At 39.9% G+C, this 19,738-nt stretch overlaps 1 protein-coding gene and 1 long non-coding RNA gene across 14 annotated transcripts in view; one reads left to right on the plus strand and one right to left on the minus strand.

The window, feature by feature from the left end:
• Positions 1-10,300, minus strand: part of LOC140709699 (uncharacterized) — a 30,840-nt gene extending 20,540 nt beyond the window's left edge. The window contains exon 1 of the long non-coding RNA XR_012090431.1: positions 9,298-10,300. This is a non-coding gene — a long non-coding RNA (uncharacterized lncRNA). The remainder of the gene's footprint in view (positions 1-9,297) is intronic.
• The window catches only part of CALD1 (caldesmon 1), a 270,316-nt gene that overhangs the window by 148,979 nt on the left and 101,599 nt on the right, over positions 1-19,738 (plus strand). For all 13 annotated transcript variants that reach the window (XM_073009362.1, XM_037991081.2, XM_073009360.1 and 10 more), the window contains one exon: positions 11,815-11,926. In XM_073009362.1, coding sequence (XP_072865463.1) covers positions 11,856-11,926 — 71 coding nt within the window. In that variant the 5' untranslated portion in view covers positions 11,815-11,855. The remainder of the gene's footprint in view (positions 1-11,814; positions 11,927-19,738) is intronic.

The raw sequence follows: 19,738 nt of genomic DNA on the forward strand, positions 1-19,738 counted from the left end.
CAATTAACTCTTTTCTTTATAAATTATGCAGTCTCAGATAGTTCTTTAGAGCACTGCAAGAGCAGACTAATGCACAGTGCAAGGATCTAGGGTTAGAAAGGTGTTTTGGTACTCAACAGACCTATGGCGTAATGTCCACATTCACTTGTCCAGCGGTCAATGCAGATCTTTCTGGTGATCAAGCAAAATACGAATGCTTTCACTTGAGGGGTACGAAGGTGGATTCATTTGCTCCATTTTTCTTTGGCTGCCTGTGTAGATGCAATTGAAATGGGAATGATAGGTGCATTCCAAAGGATCTCAAGAGAAATGCTCATTCGTTTACAAGAGGTACAATCCCACAATAGTTTCTTGCTTTGTGTACTTGAAAACATTCCCAAAGAAACAAAGTTGGATGCAGAAAAAATACTGGGAGAAAAGAAAAATAATACTCCAAATTCTGAACAATTCTACTTTAATATGTTGATCTGTCTGCCAGCTGGCCACAGGATTGACTACTTGTAATATATACTTTTGGTAGGCCGCATGTAGTTCTTGGAACTGTTTATATTAGGCTGCAGAAACTTAATTATTCTAAAATTGGCAGGGTGCTCTTTGGTTACTTAATACAAAATTGCTTAGTCATCTTTAAACATAGTGTGGACAGCTTTTGTTTAAGTGTGAAAAATTAGGAATTGCAAATGTACTCCAAGGAGATTTTAAGTCAGGGAGAGAAACAAGAAAGTATCATTCTTTCAAGATATTCAGCAGGTGGTTGCCACATGTTTTAATTTGACAAGCTAGGTAACTGTCGAGTTGAAGTCCTTGATTACAAGCATTTTTCCATTTTCTTTGTAGATATTGTCAGAAGTAGAAAGCTGTTGCTGCCGCTTCTTAGATGGTATTCTAATCCTACACTCTGCAAAGTATAGGTTTTTCAGCAAGAGTGTGAGGAACTCTAACGTCAGCTGCTGGAACAGCTTTCTTGTCCTAAGAAGCGAGCAAGGATGCCATTTCAAGCTGGTTGTCACGAAGATCCTCCTTTTGCCTCTTTTGGTTTGAATCCTTGAACTGTTGCCTTCCGCGTATAGTACAGAGCTATAGTGCTTTAGCGAGAAAACAGGCAGGCAGAGTGAGCTTCTTCTGTGTATTTTAAAGTCTAAAGTGGCGCCGGAAGCATCTAGTTTTTCCAGGAATGCCCATGGCAACCTCACACTTTTCCTGTGATCTAGGCTGGGGCTCCTAAGAGATGGTGAGAAAAGATAAAAGTCCTGTAGCCAATGGGTTGCCACACAAGGCCTTGGAAGGGTCCCAAGCAAACCTCCAGAATGGTGCCTTATGTTTCTAATTACTGAGCATGCTTAGAGAGCACAATCAGGCAACACTTTTTTAGACTGATGGAAACATTTAAATCGGCTCTGAATGTCAGTGTTCTCTAATTATGATGGAGGAGTAGCAAGGACTTTCCAAAGGCTGCGGAAATTTGAAGTATATCAGCTGAATTCTGATTCTCTTCTTTTCTTATTCATCATGTCTTCTTTTTCTTTCAACATCCAAGAACAAACCTATTCCCTCGGTTAAATGCCTAATACTCCTCTTCCTGAAACCGAAATGTCTCTCTAAGACCAAGTTCTTTTCCGCTAGAGAAAAACAACCGCAACTACAAATCAAAATATAAAATAGAGTTCCATAGTAAACCACCACCATTTCCAAGGTTACTAAGAGCTCAGCCAGAGACACCGCCTTTTGATAACATCTTAGCCAAGTTCATTCGTTTAACAACTAAGTTCAACAAATAAGCACTGCCCTGGCATCTGTTCCAGCTCAACAAGTGTGAGCCTAAAGCTGAGTATAAGAAAAATAGTCAGTTAAGAACTTTGAGGAATCATGAAAGAGAGTAATCACTTCTAAGATATAACAACCTTTTACAGAAGACAAATATGTACTTGGTAATTAAAATACAAGCTAGAGACTAAGTGCTCCAATAGAAATACAATATGGGTGTTAGTACAAACTCAGGTTATTGGGTCACTTGTTCAAAGATCCTATGGTTTTGTGCTATTCTTAAGCAGGCCCCAACTGTGAGCCATTCCCTACCTGATGAAAAGTCCAGGTATCCCCAAACTAACAAATAAGTGAAACTACTATCGAAATGACTCATTACTATCTAAATTACCATCTACATGTAAAGAAAGAGGAATCAATCTAAGTACTTTTCAACTTATTATTTATCTGTAAATGTATATGCTTAAATTATATGTCTATTACGTCCAAGGGACATAGCAGATAGTGTCCTTTAGTTGGGTTTCAAAGCTTTCCACCTTGGATTATAAACTTCTAGAAGACAGTTTTTAACCTGCTTTGCAGTTTCAGACTACAGTAGACACACCTGATGATCAAAATGAACAGACGTCAAATAATTCACTAGAGACTAATTAGTCCCTGATCAATAACAGCTTGTCCTTCACATACAAAAATACTGCTATTAACAAAGCACCTCTAGAACACACCTTTGAATTGTTTTCAGCAATATAAATGGATTTGCATCCTGCCATCTAAGCTCTCCTACTTTATATTAGCAAGATAGCTGGCCAAGGCTCTGTATGTGGTTTTTGATCACTAAACTGGAAGTGTTAGCTGAGCAAACCAGTCACAAAAAGCAGGCACATGAGTTGCTGGTTTTTGTTTTTTTTTTTTTTAAGATGAGTAGTTCAGCAAGTCCAGAAGGTCATGCACAAATTAAACTACTTTTATGTAAAATATGGTGATCTCTGCAGAATGTTTACAAAGACCCATGGTTTCTGAACTTTCATTCCATGTGAACCACTCTTGGGCCTTGTTACTTAACTTGAAGTGTGATCTTTCTTCAGCCAGTGTCTCAGCTTCTTTTGCATTTGCCAAGCATTTTACTTTCTCAGTTGCAAGTGCCCAGTCACAGCAAGATTGCCCCCATCCAAAGAGCCTCCACAGGAAAATGGAGAGAGTATCAATGAGGGAATTAAGAGAGCACAGCCATGCTTTGAGATGTTGCCCTACATAACACCCACACCTTATCATATCTTTTCTATGAGATTGTAAGGTCTTTGAAGACAGAGACCATGTCTAACTTACCTTCATGTCTCTGAAGTGCACAGCATTACTTCACTCAGTACAATCACTTCATATTAGGAGTTGGAAGATCTATTTTTTGTTTTTCCTGAAACAGTCTTGTTCTGTCACCAGGCTGGAGTGCAGTGGTGTGACCTCGGCTCACTGCAACTTCCACCTCCTGGGTTCAAGTGATTCTCCTGCCTCAGCCTCTTGAGTAGCTGGGACTACTACTCAAGGCGCGTACCACCACACCCAGCTAATTTTTGTAATTTGAGTAGAGACAGGGTTTCACCATGTTGGCCAGGATGGTCTCGATCCCCTGACCTTGTGATCCACCTGCCTCGGCCTCCCAAAGTGCTGGGATCACAGGTGTGAGCCACCATGCCCAGCCAGAAGTTGGAAGATCTTATAGCAGGGCTATCCAATAGAACTTTCTGCAGTGGTGAAAATGTTCTCTGCACCATCTTATATGGGGGCCACTAACCACATAATGGCCACTGAGCTCTTGAAATGGGACTGGTGAAACTGAATTTTAAATTTTATTTATTTTCAATTAAATTTAAATGACCTCATGGCTGGTGGCTACCATATTGGACAGCATAGCCTTAGAATCTTAAAAAACATATTTTCACCATAACCCTAAACAGATGGCCACTTTACTTCTCCCTGGCTTTTTTCAGAGACAGGGATCTGCCCTTTCCATGCACCCCCATTTTTGGGTAGTTCTGCTGGAGCTGGCCCTCCCTGCATCTGAATTATGTGTGATAATATTGTGAATGCCTCTGTTAGTCAGGCATACATTTAGAAAGCATCTTTACATATTTGTAGCAAGTCTATGCATTTTTTCTCACATGGACACAAGTTAGTGGAGAATTTCCACTTTGCCTTAGGGTTTACACTTATGTCATTTGCTCTTCTCTAGGGGCCAAAAGAGCAGCATTCCTATTCTGATTTAGCATTAAACTCTGTCTTTCAGCCTAATTCTCCTTGAGTTCATCAAGGAAAAGTATTTAAATGCTTGAAAAGAAAACAGAAGTCATGTCGCACATTTTCACTTCTCTTCACTCTTCTAAGCAACTTTCAAGTTGGTTTAGAAATTAGTCTAAATGCCAATCCTGGTTTTCCACTGATTTGTAGTGGTTAAGGAGCTAATGTCAAAGATTTATATGTCTCAGTCTCCTTTCTTTAAATGGGGTTGAATTGATTCTTCTTCCCTGAGAGGATCAAATAATGGTAACCATAAAGTTTTGAAAAATATAAAGTGCTCCAAATTAAGGTGGTTTTATTTGTGATAACACTGGAAGATGCAACCTAAAGTCCCTAAACATGGTGTCTTCCTAAGTGTTGATGTTAGTATATACAAAAACCATCATTTCACAAATCTAAACTACCCAAACTGTCTGCTACTCAGAAGGTGAAAGAGAGGGCATAAAGACATTGACTTTAATAATGACAGGTCTTCTGTTTGATAGTGGAGAAGTACAAATAGAGAAATGGTAATACTAAAAGATTGTGCAGGGAAGGCAAGGGAAAAACAGGTCATAACCTGTTAACCTGCCCTTAGTAGGGCTTTGTGTTTTGGATTCCACTGATTAGAGAAAAGAAACACCTTGAAAGGACAAAGAGCCTCAGGTTGATTGTATTCATTCTTATTTCTATGCTGCTATTCTTGACAGACCTGCCTTGGTAAATGCATGTGTTTTTTTAAAGTAGCACAGATTTTTGGAACAAGATGGTGAAGGTTGAGCGAAAGTTAAGTGTAAACTGTACATTATAATCCATTTGTTTATTTGGTTTTCGAATCCCAAATGAACCATTCAGTTCAGAAAAGAGCAAAGTGGGTTGATAAATTAATTTTTTCGAAAAGGACAAAAGTTCATTTTGTACAGTCAGAAAGAAAGTGCTGCCAGATTTACTGTGTAACTACTGCAAATGTGGGTTTATATGATTTTTGAGATGCATACATAGTCAATTACCAAGGTCTTTGATTCACTTTGTAAACACTGATCAGTCAATAAAGTACAGAGAGATGAATTGACTTGACTTACATTTTCCATACTCAGAATGGTAAAATCTAGAATAAAAATCCAGTGGCTCAAATTGGCTACAATTTCTGAGTGCCTACTCTGTCCCAATTGTGGAAAAATTTTTTAAAAGACTATATCTTTTCATAGGTGGCCTTAAGAACAAAAGCATATGGAAAGTAAAATATTAATACAAATATTTAAAGACTAGTGAAAAAGAACAATTGATGAGCTGCAGCCGATAGTGTGTTATTGATTATCAAAATGAATTATAGACATTCAAGGAGGGAACTGTCACACTTAAGCTAGGGTTCTCAGGAAAGGGCATCATGAGGGAAGTAAAATTTGAGCCCGAAAATGGATAGTGAAGATGTGGATTAAAAAGAATGAGTAAAAATGTAGAGGTAGAAAGTTGTAAGACATATTTGAGAGGTAATAAAATATTTTTTATCTAGGATGCTGTGGTATGATCAGCTTGAAAGGAAGGTTAATGGTTTCTAGATCAAACAATTAAATGAGAACAGACTTAGATACTCAAGACATTTACATCTGGGAAGGAGGAAGCAGCATGGATATGTCATGCGTGATACCTCCAGCTTTACTGGCTCAAGCAGGTATACATTCATAGTATTATTATGTGGAGTAAGATGAAACTTTGACTATTATCTCTCCAACCAGCTCACTTTATAGAGAAACAAAGCTCATAGAGCTTCAGTTTCAGTCTCCTAGGTCTCATTCCAGGTCACTATTTGCCAAGGGAGGAAAACAATTAAAGGGTCAGGGTGAGTGACGATCATTGCAGATCAGAGGTAGGAAATCTGCTGGAGTCTGTTATACCCAGAAATCACCCAATACCTGTAGGATAAAGAGAAACATCACTGAGTTGCAGCGATGGCACAACTGAAATGAATGCAAATCTTCAGGATAGACACAACATGCACCCTTTCTCCCACAAAGCACTGAATCTCAAGAACACAAAACAGAAAGCAGGTGATGGGTATGGTCCAAGGTTGAAGATGAGTGTGATAAGCCTGGGGGAAGTTTAAAGAAGCAAAAAAGTCTGAACTATCAATTCCAGGAAGGCAAAGACCTCTTCTGTCTTGTTCACTGTTATATCCCAGTATCTAGAACAGTACCGGTACATAGTAGCTGTTTGGTAAATATTTATTGAATATTGATTGTGTAAATGTTTTTGTGAGACCTCATCGAGGTAGCTGAATCATGAAATTTCCGGTGGGTGCAAAATGATGACTAGTCAGAGAGGACCTGTCTAATAATGGTTTTGAGTGTTCCAAGACTAGAATTCCTTGCAAGAGCAGAGAAATGATGATGTTGTGAATGAGAATATAGTGGGTTAGAGGAGAAATATGTGTAATGAAGAAGGTGCAATATAAGAGAAGAAACTAAGATACTGAAGAAGAGTATGCAATGATGCTGTCGAGGATACAGCCATCCTGAGTTATGAATTTTACAAAGCCCTAACAATAAATTAACAGAGATGAAATAAGCATTTGGAAGGCTAATTCAATTCAGATCTTTTGTGACTTGATAATTCAGAGACATAAAAACATCAGTGGTTGCCAGGATTTGGGAATAAGGAGAGGGAAAGGATGAACAAGTGGAGCAGGTGGGATTTTTAGGGCAGTGAAACTATTCTGTATGAGGCTACTATGGTGAATACATGACATTCGGTATTTGGTGAAACCTTTGAAACGATACAACAAAGAGTGAACCTTAATGTAAACTATGAACTTTAGTTAATAATAATGCATGAATATTGGTTTGTCAATTGGAACAAATGTACCACACTACTGCAAGATGTTCCTAATAGTTTCCTAGGGCTGCCATAACAAAGTACCACACACTCGTTGGTTTAGAATAACAGTAATTTCTTGTCCCACTGTTATGGAGAGCTGAAGTTTGAAATGGAGGTGTCAGCATGGCCAGGCTCCCTCTGAATGCGCTGGGGAAGGGTTTGCCCCATTTCTCTTTCCCAGCTTTCTGGTGAAAACCTTAGGTCTTCCTTGTCTCCATTTTCTCATGGCATCTCACCATGCCTTCACATTATCTCCCCTCTGTGTGTGTTTGTCTCTGTGCCAAATTTCCCCTTTTCATAAGGACACCATTATATTGGATAAGGGACCATCCTAATCACCTCATCTTGGCTACATCTGCAAAGACTCTATCTCCAAATGCAGGAGAAAATGTGGGCAGGAGTTGGGGAGGGGGGAATATATGGGAATTCTGTACTCTCTACTCGCTTTTTTCCTGCTCTAAGCAATAAAGTCTATTCATTAAAATGTTAAAGGCTTAAAAAATGGCCTGCCACACAGTACATATTCAATAAATATTAGCTCCTTTTGGATGTAACTTATTCAGTGTCCCGGATACAACAGATTTTGTTATTCTTGCATTCCAAACCAATATTGGCACTGCCCAAAAAGTAGGTAAGACTTAGCTTCTTCCATACGGCTTTGTCCCTAAGTGTTGAGTGCTAGGTTAGAAAGCCACCTGCTCACAAACATCTCCTGCCTTGACTGAATTTACACATGTGCGTGTGCACAGGTGAGTACACCCACACACACCTAAAATGGCTTATCTGCCACCAACCCTGATCCAAACAAAAGCAGAAACTTACTAGTTCTCCTTGTAAAGGCGTCACAGGAAATATCTATACTGAGGGCCACATGCCCATAGAGGGAAAAAGAAAACAGCAAAAACTTTGTGAATATAAAACATAATAAATTTCTTGGTTGAAAGATGCACATTAGCTATTGAACTAAATTTTTAAAGGAAAAGAGCCATAAATTAGTTTTAATAAATACAAACATACTTTAATTTCCAACATAGGGTGGGATATAGAGAAGGAAAAAAGTGACAAAGAAAGAGAAAAATTTTTTAATGTCAGAAGAAATACCAGTCAATATTCCGCCTTTGAAAAGAGGCAGAGAAAAAAAAGCAAGGAGGAAAGAAAGGAAAGAGAGGAAAGTCCCGGAAGCCCTGGCGTGATGGTAAGATGCAGGACACACCTCTTGTCACATCATGCCAATCCCCTGGGCCGCAGGCTTGTGGCTTTGTTCAAAAAGAAGGGCAGGCCAGGCGCGGTGGCTCATGCCTATAATCCCAGCACTTTGGGAGGCCGAGGTGGGACGATCACCTGAGGTCAGGAGTTCGAGACCAGCCTGGCCAATGTGGTGAAACCCCGTCTCTACTAAAAATAACAAAATTAGCCGGGCGTGGTGGTGTACACCTGTAATCCCAAGGGCTCGGGAGGCTGAGGCAGGAGAATTTCTCGAACGTGGAAGGCAGAGGTTGCAGTGCACTGAGATCGCATCATTGCACTCCAGCTTGGGTGAAAAGAGTGAAACTCCATTTCAAAAAAAGAAAAAAAAAGGAACGGCAGTGTGTTCGGTGATTGAAATCTTTTTTCTTTCCTTTTTTTTTGAGATGGAGTCTTGCTCTGTTGCTCAGGCTGGAGTGAAGTGGCCCAATCTTAGCTCACTGCAAACTCCACCTCATGGGTTCAAGTGATTCTCCTGCCTCAGTCTCCCAAGTAGCTAGGATTACAGTAATCTGCCACCACGCCCAGCTAATTTGTTGTGTTTTTAGTAAAGATGGGGTTTCACCATGTTGGCCAGGCTGGTCTCGAACTCCTGACCTCAAGTGATCCACCCACCTCAGTCTCCCAAAGTGTTGGGATTACCGGCGTGAACCACTGCGTCTGGCCTGAAACCTTTAACACTGACTTATTTCTTAATCATGGCAGTGTAGGCAGGCCCTGTTTTAAAAGAAAATCCAATCTATGAGAACCCATATTGAAAACACAGACATGTCCATAGGTGATGACTTATCTGCCTCTGTTAAGGTTTTGGTTTTTCCCCTCTTTACGAAAGAAGCCACCTCAGTAAATCTTTCTATAGCATGACCACAATCCCCCCTCGAGCACAAAAATTTAGATTTTCATAAAACTCTCCAAGAACCCATCTGTCACAAACATCAATACTTAGCTCTTTCACACTATTTGTGACACCCAGAGCCTCACGACTGATGGAATCTCCCTGTCTTGACTTTTCATCCCTTCATTGGTTGAGAGTTTGTTTCCTAACCAATGTTGCTGAAAAGAATTCAGCACTGAGTAGGGGTAGGGCAGGAAATGAGGGATTACTGCCTGGGGACATAGAAGAGAAAAAAAAAAATCACTTACCATTCTACCTAGACATGGCTCCTCTTACAAAGGGAAGATGATGGAGAAGGGCCGAAAAGCTCTGTGATGTAAGGGTGCAGGGATGAAGGAGGATCTCCAGCCCCATCCTGGGTTGATACTGAGAACAATTTTCATACACACATACACCTTCTCTCCCCCACACACAAGACACACACACCACACACACACACACACACCACCAACAGTCATACCACATGGTACACAGATGTGGTTTTGTGCTTTCCTCTAAGCTACACCCACTCATGTGCACAAAGCCTCACCTAGAAAAGCACTGGTGTGTAGGAAATGGCACACACACTCTCTCTCCCTCTGGGTGCCTCCACATATATACTCAGCAGCACTCAAACGACAGGTAGTTTTTCTATGGCTGAGAAAGAAAAAGTGCCCAAGTAAGCAAGAGAAGGTGAAAAGTGGGAGAAGAAAATGGGTAGTAGAAAAAGAATTTGCGTGGGTTGAGAGCCAGTGAGGATGGCCAGCAGAAGTGACCTCACGATGTTAGTTTCACTTTCCTCTAAGTACTCCAAGACACTGCTGGGCTCTGCAGACCATGTACCTCTCCAGCCTGCTTGGAGATATTCATTTCACTGCTCATTAGCACCTCCACCAGAGGTATAGGCTGAGAATCACTGTTGCTGACAAACAGCAAGAATGACAGCTTAAATTTGATGAGGTAGGAGCAAAAACCAGACAGAGGCTTAGAGGATGCTCTTCAAGCTACTTGGATAAATTTTAAAAGGTAAAATTGTTTGCTTATAGATGGACCTCTTTTTCCCATGTCTATTTGCTATTGCTAAAGTTATTCAAGGGGCACTTTATATGCAACAAAAGACCACATTGAAGGAAGAGAAGAGTCTGCTCTCCCATTACACCTGGCATTCGAGTCCATGAGTTTAGATCCTACTGCCCACAGGGCTGTCCTCACACACTCCTGCCCTGTGGTCAGAACAGGAGCCTACCCCAGGGAGAAGGGCCCTCGGATGGCCTCTTAGGGAACTCTCAAATCACTTTTTCTTTTTCCATTCTGATAATTGTAGACTAGATTGGAAAGTGTAGAAAAATTTCTTTATGGTTGATGAAATAATAAGAAAGAAAATGAGTTGTTTCTTTCACAGCTAGCAAAGCCTCAGGAAGTACTCTTGGTAAGAGTAAGATAGATAAACACCAAAAATTAAAACTCCAAATAAACACCAAGATTTGAATTTCTAAAGATTTATAAGCAACATTAATAACACCTTAGACGATAAAAAGGGGAAAAATTCAAACATTGTATAGTTTTGCTTTTGTTGGCTGAGCTTTTATTTTTGTTTTTGTGGGATTTTTTAAGAGGGGAAAAAACATTTGAAAATAAAAGAATTGGACAATTTATTTAAGAAGGTTTCTGAACTTGGCTTCAAAATCTAAGTTTTGTTTTTTGCTCCTTCAAACAAAGATGCCTTCAGGTGTGATGGCTTTAGGTTTTGTACAGCTCCTTATTTTTTCACACAGGGCAAATGGCTTGTCTCATGTGCACAGAAAGGGCTGGAAAATATTTTTGTGATTCGAGTGCAGCAGAGAGTCTAGGATTCCAGAGGAAGTGGAGGCCTCCCGTTCCGCACAGGAAACAATCTTCAAGCAGGCCTTAAATGCCAGATTCCAGGCCGAGTTTAACTAACCACTGACAGCTCTGTAAACAAAGCAAGGACAAAAAGAGCCCGCTTCCCCCTTTCTGGTAGTCATTTTGGGTTTGGGGGCTGCAGGGGAATTCTGGAATAGTTGACTCCATGGCACAAAAACGCAGGGGAAACGGGCTCCTCATTTAAAGAGTTGGAAGGGGAAGGTCTTTCCGGAATTAAAACCATCACAGAGGAGGTAGGAAAGGGTAAAATGGTTGGGTTACATCCGTAGAAAGAGCAGTGATTTTAGAACTTGGAAAACAGCTTGATCACCACTTAACTGCTTTTAAAAATGTTGCTTCATGATGTTTATTCATGATGTTACTGCTGCAGTCTTTATTAAAATCCTGATGCTTCTTTGAGAATATGCACATTATATGCCTAGATACTGTATTATTTTATTTCTCACTTTCACTTTTCTCCTAGTTCCTACATATTCCTCTTCTTGCCACTTTTCTGTTTATCATTCCTGTTTTCCTCCTTCTTTGTTCACTTTTTCATAACTTTGGTCTGGGGTTCAGCAAGTTACAAAGAACAAAATCATTCAGTAGAATTTCAAGTGATTCTACCAATATTTCAAGTCTTCAAAACCTCTCTGTCTCCTGAGGTCTTTTTAAAAGAATATATAACCTTGGGATCTTACTCACTTGTCTCTAAGAGATTCATGAATGAGACTGAATTTAACTTGACTCAGGAGTCAGAAATTGATCACTGGCTACCTTATCAGCTTTCTAAGAGTAAAGAAAAATCAGGAGACTGGCAAATGGGAGAGGGTCCACAGTGACTGAAAGAGAGGTAACACACTGAGTTATCTATGATATTGACTCTACCTCCTCTTCTTCAGGTCCAGACGTCATCTGGTCTCCCTGAACCTGAAATCACACCATGGATGATTTTGAACGTCGCAGAGAACTTAGAAGGCAAAAGAGGGAGGAGATGCGACTCGAAGCAGAAAGGTAAGGATCTAGGGTGAAAAATACTTGTATTCCCTTATTAACAACGTTGGTTTCAGGCCTCAAAGACCATCCTTCTGAGAGGCCAAATGTGGTCATATTGCACACCAAACTGTTCGCAAAAGTAGTTATGGAAACTTTTTCTGCTAAGACTCTAAATTTAGCATTTAAAAAAGGAAAACAAACAAGGATCAAGAAAAAGAGAAATTTGAGAGGAATCAATTGATAATTGCATATTGATAATTGCATTTAATCAATACCTTTCACATTGGAATGTCTTAAATGACAAAAGTAATGTGTGAGTGAAGATTTAAAAAGCTTATATAATAAGAAATGACAGGAAAATGCCAAGTATTGAATATTGGAACCATTTAGGAAATGAGAATCTTCAATCTAAAAAAAAAAAAAAGCAAAAAGCCCTGGATGAATCTTGTGAAAAATTTTCATTCTTATTAGAAAAGTATTGAACTCTACGGATCTGCATAGTACAGGTTAATAGTGGGCTATGTTACCGAGGAGATTCTGGGTGTAATTGGAAGCTGTTCATGTCATGTGAGGCCTCTATAGTGGTGACTACGAGGTCAAACTGGGGAGATAAAGCTTTGGCATATAAAACCTGGGGCATAAATGCATATTTTAACATTTTAGGCCTCAGAACAAAGGACAGTGTGGTATTTGATGTGACTTAAATCAGATGTTCTTTTGAGAAAGCAGGTGAGGCATTCACAGAGAGAAAAATGTTAAACGATGACCTTAAAATCAAATCGATTTTGTTCCCAGTAACTCCAATGCACAGATGAAAGATGACTCTTTAACGATCCCAAAGTAGAAAAGTGGAAACTTACACCTATAATGAAAAGTATTGTTCTTATGTTCTACTTATTTGCATGGAGAATGCAAAAGCAGAAGATAAAATAATTGCCTATGATAAACTTGGCCCGAGTCAGCCGCCATTCATGAAATGACTAAACATGTCCACAAGGCACTATGGATGATACCTGCATTCTGTTGGTTCAAATCCCAGCTCTGCCATTTACATGCTGTGTGGCCCTGAGCAAATGATTTTTCTCTTTAAGCCATAGTTGCCATATATATAAAATAGGCATAATATCTACATAGCCTGTGTGATTGTTGGGAAGATTACTGAGCTTCATGAATAGCCTAGTCAGGTACCTAACACACAGTAGTTTTTTGTAAATGATAGTTTTTCATAAATGATAGCTATTATTATTATTAACCATTACCACTAGCCAAACAAGTGAGAAACAACATAGCAGCACAGCCAGAGCTAAACCATCATGCCAAGAAAAGGAAAGGTAGTCATCATCCTGCAATGGAACTAGTCAGAGAAAGTTTCTTGGTGGAGGTGAGCCATGGAGGAGGTAATGATGGCAATGAAGAGGGAAAGGGAGCCTGTCTAGGTGAAGGAATGACACTGGCAAAAGTACAGAAGTAGAAATAAGAATCCTGGTGCAAGAAACCTGTTGAGTGTTTGAGGGAAAATGGACTGGACTTGTATATCTTGGCTGTTCCTATTTGCTACACAAGGAATAGACAGAGACTTAACAAGGGAGTTATATGTGATGACACTATGCTAGAGAAACTTATCTACAGTGGACTAGAATATGGGGATACCAGCACTGGAAGAGATAGTATGGAATATAGGATAATGAGGCCTGAATCAGGTCAGTGGGTGTGGAAATGAAGAAAGATCAAATATGAGAGTCTTTACAGAGGGAGAATTAGCAAACCTTTTAAGAGAGCAAAGAACTTACAGATGATTCCAAAGAATAGATGTCTGAGAAGCTGGAAGGAAAGTCTCTGCTTTGTCCCAAATGGAGGATTTCCTTCTTGAATGGTCAGAGGAGCAGTGTTTAATTTCAGGTAGAAACCACATCCAAAAAGAGATTTCCTGCAGGCATGTGGAGATAGAAAATTTCACTCTTTGTTCAAAAAGGGAGAGAAATCATTATTAGAGAAATAAATTTGGGCAGACACAGTATGGTGGTGCCAGTACAAAAGCTGAAGGGATATGCCCAAAAAAGCAAGTGTAGAAAAAGTGAGCGATCATCAAGGTATAATGGAAACCATCAAAGAAGACAATGTACCAGGGAGATGGGGGAGAACCAGGGACAGTATGAGGCTCAGTGCTGAGTGGACATGGTGGACATGGAAGTCTTGTGGGCGGTGGCTGGGCTCAGTGAACCACACCTCTTATTCCTTCCAATGCTGTGTTATTTCACCTCAGGGTCTCATGATAGTCTACAAAATATCTTCATCCAACAACTATTTATTAAGCACTAACCAGGTTTAAGTGTGCTAAGGATGGGAAAAATAATGGTGGTAAAGAAGTAGACATGGTTCCTGCCTTTATGTACCTCACAGCATGCTAGTAAACCAAAGTGTAACAGAATCAGAAAGCAGACAGGTCAGGGTGCCGGGGCAGGCCTGATAGAGCTGTGGCTAGAGAGGCTCAGGACTGGGGATGTAGACACTGGGCATCAGGCTAGATTGCCATTGTCAGCTTCTTTTCTTTCCATGTGAACAGGGGGTCAGGGAATCATTGACAGAGGTGTGACAGAACTAAATTGCTGTGGTTAGAGCCATACTGTCATTAGAGTGAATAAACCCAATTTCTTCAGATTCAGGACTTTGCTTAAGAATTGACCACACAGCTACATGGTTTGTTCCTTCAACTTTTTTGTTTTGTGTGGAAGAATTTGTCTTCTTTTAATTTTTCTTCTTTTTAAATTTGTCTTCTTCATTCTTTTACATTCAGACATAAAAGGAATGTACACAGTAAATCTTATGTACCCTGAATAACCTAAAATAAACGTACACAAATTAATCCTAACCTTGTTTAACTTACATTTCTGTCTGTATTACTTCTTTTGGGATATTATATTGTTTTCTTTTCTGTTTTTTATTTCTTCTTTTCTTCCTTTTCTTTCTTGCTTCTATTCATTGCCTTCCTTCCTTCCTTCTTTCCTTCTTTCTTCCTTCCTTCTTTCCATTCTTCTTTCCTTCCTTCTTTCCTTCTTCCTTCCTCCTTCCTTCCCCTTCCTTCCTTCCTTCCTTCCTTCCTTCTTTCCTTCCTTCCCTTCCTTCCTTCCTTTTCTCTCTCTCTCTCGCTCTTTCTTTCTTCTTAAGGAAGAGTAGTACTTATGTATTTCCTTATACTCATACTAAGTTTACCTTTCCATGTTTCAAGGTGAACCTTCTAGTTCTGCTATTCTGAGATTTGGTAAGTCCATGTCCACCCTTCAGAATTTTGTAAAATCTGATCATTTATGGGAATAGTGAAAGTCAGGCTTTATGGTTCAGTCAGCTCTGGTGGAAAAGTGCAGGGTGTGTGCAGGAAATAGGTGGCCAGAAGCAGAAATCAAGGCCATCTAAAATCATGGTTTTGATCTGAAGACAAAGGGCATGTGAGACCCTGAGCAAGTCCCTCTTCCTTTAGCTCCAGACCTTGGCTTCCTCCTCTAAAATAAGACTAGCCATTTTCTCTGGGGTATTGGTGGTCATTTTAATTTTTTTTTTTTTTTTTTTTTTTTTTTTTTTTTTTTTTGCTTTTGGTATTGTAGATATTTCTTTACAACGATCATATGTTACTTTATTTAAAGCCAAATAAAAATTAAGGCAATTTTCTATTTTGAAAAAAATAATTCTATGACCCTGTGCAGTATACCTGAGCCCAGATGGGAGAAGACTTAACTTCTCTTTGATTTTAGGGAACTAAAACAAAGATTGCATCCCTGATCTGGAGGGCAGTTACCAACTACCGGTAATAGAGTGGCTCCAAGGCTCAGAGCTGCAGATTCATTCACTTACTCTCAACACATTTTCACTGGGCATCTATTCCACAAACAGGCTCTATTTTGGGTACTGAGAATAGACCCACAGAGTAACAGTGTTGGGAAATATGTGCTTAATCCTTTTCAACCTATCTAAAACCAAGTAAAGATCGAGGAATTATACTTTTATATCCTCAAACATAACATGTACCCCATATGGGTTCATACTTATTAAAGATGACCCACAGCCTTTGTATACTTCACTCTTGCAGACAGTGTGGGGGACGGGGTACTACAGAGAAGAGAAAGTCCATTGACTTTCCTTACCCATAAAAGCTTTCCAAATAAAAATACCCTGTTATTTTTCTTTTTATTAGTATTGAGTTTTATTACCAGGTGCAGTTTTACATTGAAATGATAAACAATTTAAAACTTGTCCTTTTCCCCAGTGTTATAACCATAGATTAAAATAAACCGAATTTTTACACATTTTATTCTTCAGAAATAGACCTTTTCAAAGACTATTTTGCAAGCTAATTGCAGGCTTTGTGCCATGCTGGCTTGCATGTGCTTGGGACTGGCATTTACTCACTGCATCCGAGCTGTCCTGAGACTCTATCGTCCACATATCTCCTTCTAAGGGTTTTAGCCCAGTTCATTTCAAATAACCTCATCTGCAAACGTAGTGCATCAAAAAACGTTCTTCCAGCCGGGCACGGTGGCTCATGCCTGTAATCCCAGCACTTTGGGAAGCCGAGGTGGGTGGTCAGGAGTTTGAGACCACCTGGCCAACATGGAGAAATCCCGTCTCTACTAAAAATGCAAAAAGTATCCAGGTGTGTGGTGGGTGCCTGTAATCCCAGCTACTCTGGAGGCTGAGGTAAGGAGAATCGCTTGAACCTGGGAGGCAGAGGGTGCAGTGAGCTGAGATTATGCCACTGCACCCCAGCCTAAGCGACAGAGTGAGACTCAGTTTCAAAAAAAAAAAAAAAATTTTTTTTTCCTTCTTTATCTTGCCCCTTAGCCTGTGCAACTTTTATGCCATTACCTTGTCCTTGTCTTTCATTTGGCTTTCTCACTCTGAGTTCTTGAGATAAGGTCTTCAGATTTGGCAAAAAGGAAGGAAGTACTTCATTTCGTCATAAAAAAAAAAATACAGATGTTGAATACCTTCAAAATGCAAGATACTATACCGAACTATAGGAATCAGTGGTCACCAGTAGATAGTGTCCCAGTGGTCACTAAGCTCCTATTCTAAGGGGATTAGTAACTTTAGAGCAATCGTGACCAAAAGAGGGAGAAAAAAATTTCAGTAGGCAGAATGGAATGAGCAGGTAATCAGTGAAAATCCTTAATGCATTGTTTCTAAGCAAAAGGCACTATTTGCCCACATCTCAAATTAAGCTATATTTTAAACCAATTACTCATTTGAACAAATAGATAAAAATGTAGTTTCACTGTTTATCATTCTCCACTAATCTCATGGGAGTAAAAAATTAAATAGATACATTCTGGCCGGATGCGATGGTTCACTCCTGTAATCCTAGCACTTTGGGAGGCCAAGGCAGGCAGATCACTGGAGGTCAGGAGTTCGAAACCTGCCTGGCCAACATGGTGAAACCCTGTCTCTACTAAAAACGCATGCACAAAAAAATTAGCTGGGCATAGTGGCTGGCACCTGTAATCCCAGCTACTCGGGAGGCTGAGGCAGGAGAATCACTTGAACCTGGGAGGCGGAGGTTGCAGTGAGCCACAATCATGCCACTGCACTACAATATGGGTGATAGAGCAAAAATAATAAAAATTAAAAAATAAAAATAAAAATGAAAAAAGCTATATTCTGCTTCCTTTTCTGTTTCTGTCTTTTATTTCAATCCCTCTCCTCTGCCTTCATCTCTGTATTCCTTGGTGTATCTTCATGTGCCTCTTCCTTGGCCCACGTGCATCTTCATCAACACGCGATTTGTTTGTTTCTGTGTCTCTTCCCATCTGCCCTCCTAATCTGTCTGCTCTGGATTATGTGTGCATGTACTGTTACATCACCAGGAAATACATACTTCTGGCCAGGAAAGAGGGAGAGAGAAACCCAGTTCTCTTCCTATTCGGCAAGTATTAAAAAAAAGTTACACATTGTATGTGTGTCTAGTAAAGATGGACTGCCACCGGCCCCAGAACTAGCTATGTCTGAATGGAACATTTATGCTCGATATGAATGAGGCAACCCCCAGATGTATAATAGTGGGAGGCAGCATAGCTGGCAGTTAAGGGCATGAGCTTCAGCATTGGGCAGCTATAGTGTCAAATCCCAGCTCTGCCACTTATTAACTATGGGATCTACCAAATTATTCAATCTTTCAAATCTTTTGTATCCTCCTCTACAAAATGGGGGTAATAAAAGTATCCACCTCACTGGGCTTCTGTGGGGATGTAAAAAGATAATACATGAAAGTATGAACACAGTGTTATTCATCTAATAAACATTCAGTAAACTCATTATTAATTATTATTATCTAATTTGATTCTCTACAACATGGAAATAAAAAATAAAAATATGAAAGGCTTGTTTATTGTTTTGCACATCATCGACGATACAAGCACCATAGGCAAGACAAAAGGCAGGAATTCGTGACTGATTGAAGAGCTTTGAGTGGTTGTGATCGGTAACAGTTTTTGAGGAAGGACTATGTTGTCTCAGCTGGAAGAATTAGCACCAGTTTAAGTAATTTTTTAAAATTTGGCCGAAAGAATATTGAGCTGTGGGTTATTTTCTTTGTTTTTTGTTTTGTTTTGTTTTGTTTTGTTTATGAGATGGAGTCTCGGTTTGTCGGCCAGGCTGGAGTACTGTGGAAACACCTCTGCTTACTGCAACCTCCGCCTCCCGGGTTCAAGCAATTCTCCTGCCTCAGCCTCTCGAGTAGGCACATGCCACCACACCCAGCTAATTTTTGTATTAATTAGAGACGAGGTTTCACCATGTTGGCCAGGCTGATCTCGAACTCCTGACCTCAGGTGATCCACCGGCCTCAGCCTCCCAAAGTGCCGGGATAACAGGCTTGAGGAGCTGTGATGTATTTTCTGAGAAACCAGCAGCGAAGATTTTATCCACGAGAAAATCTCCAGCAGACATACTTTGCCCGACACTGGGCTTGGTTCCCCAACAAGCGGCTCTCTCGCTTTCCAAGATGTGCTCATTACATTCCCAGCACCTGCTTTCTGCACCCGACATGAGTTCCTCTCACTGATCAGAAGAAAGGCCCCTATTGTAGAGTTATGTTATCAGATTCAGAAGCTCACAGACATAAATAAAGGGAATGAAAACACTTGCTGTTGTCATCATTCATACATTTTTATGGGCCTCTGAAATAAGCTTGATGATTAGACATTTGAAAGTAAACATTTTTACTACACTATAAAAAGAAGCAATTTTTAAAAATCCATGGGGTCTCTAAAGTCCCCTCCCAGAACTGTATCACTGAGACTTTTTTACATGATTTAATAGAAATGACCAATCAATGATTATACAACACACACCCCCTCACACACACAAACACACACACTCAACATGCTTAGCATCAGGACCTTGACACTTTTAAATAAAATCTTTTAAAATGAAATTTCTGTTATTTTATCATCAGAACATTATTTTCCATTAAGTTAAATACAATATTCCTTTGAAACTATCTAAATTATCAAAGTAGCTATATTTGCTCAAAATTTCCCTTCAATTCTCTCAGAAAATTGATCACTCCAGGAGGCAAAAGAAAATTAGAATTTGCCATCCAGTTTTTTACTTTTATTTTTTATTTTTTGTAGAGATGTGGTCTCACCATGTTGTGCAGTCCAGTCTCGAACTCCTGGACTCCAGCAATCTTCCCACCTTGGCCTCCCAAAGTGCTGGGGTTACAGGCGTGAGTCACCACATACCTTGAAATTAAAAGATCTGTCGCTGGGCACGGTGGCTCACACCTATAATCCCAGCACTTTGGGAGGCTGAGCCAGGTGGATCACCTGAGGTCAGGAG

This window comes from Chlorocebus sabaeus, chromosome 21 (assembly GCF_047675955.1).
Source record: "Chlorocebus sabaeus isolate Y175 chromosome 21, mChlSab1.0.hap1, whole genome shotgun sequence".
Lineage (NCBI taxonomy): Eukaryota > Metazoa > Chordata > Mammalia > Primates > Cercopithecidae > Chlorocebus > Chlorocebus sabaeus.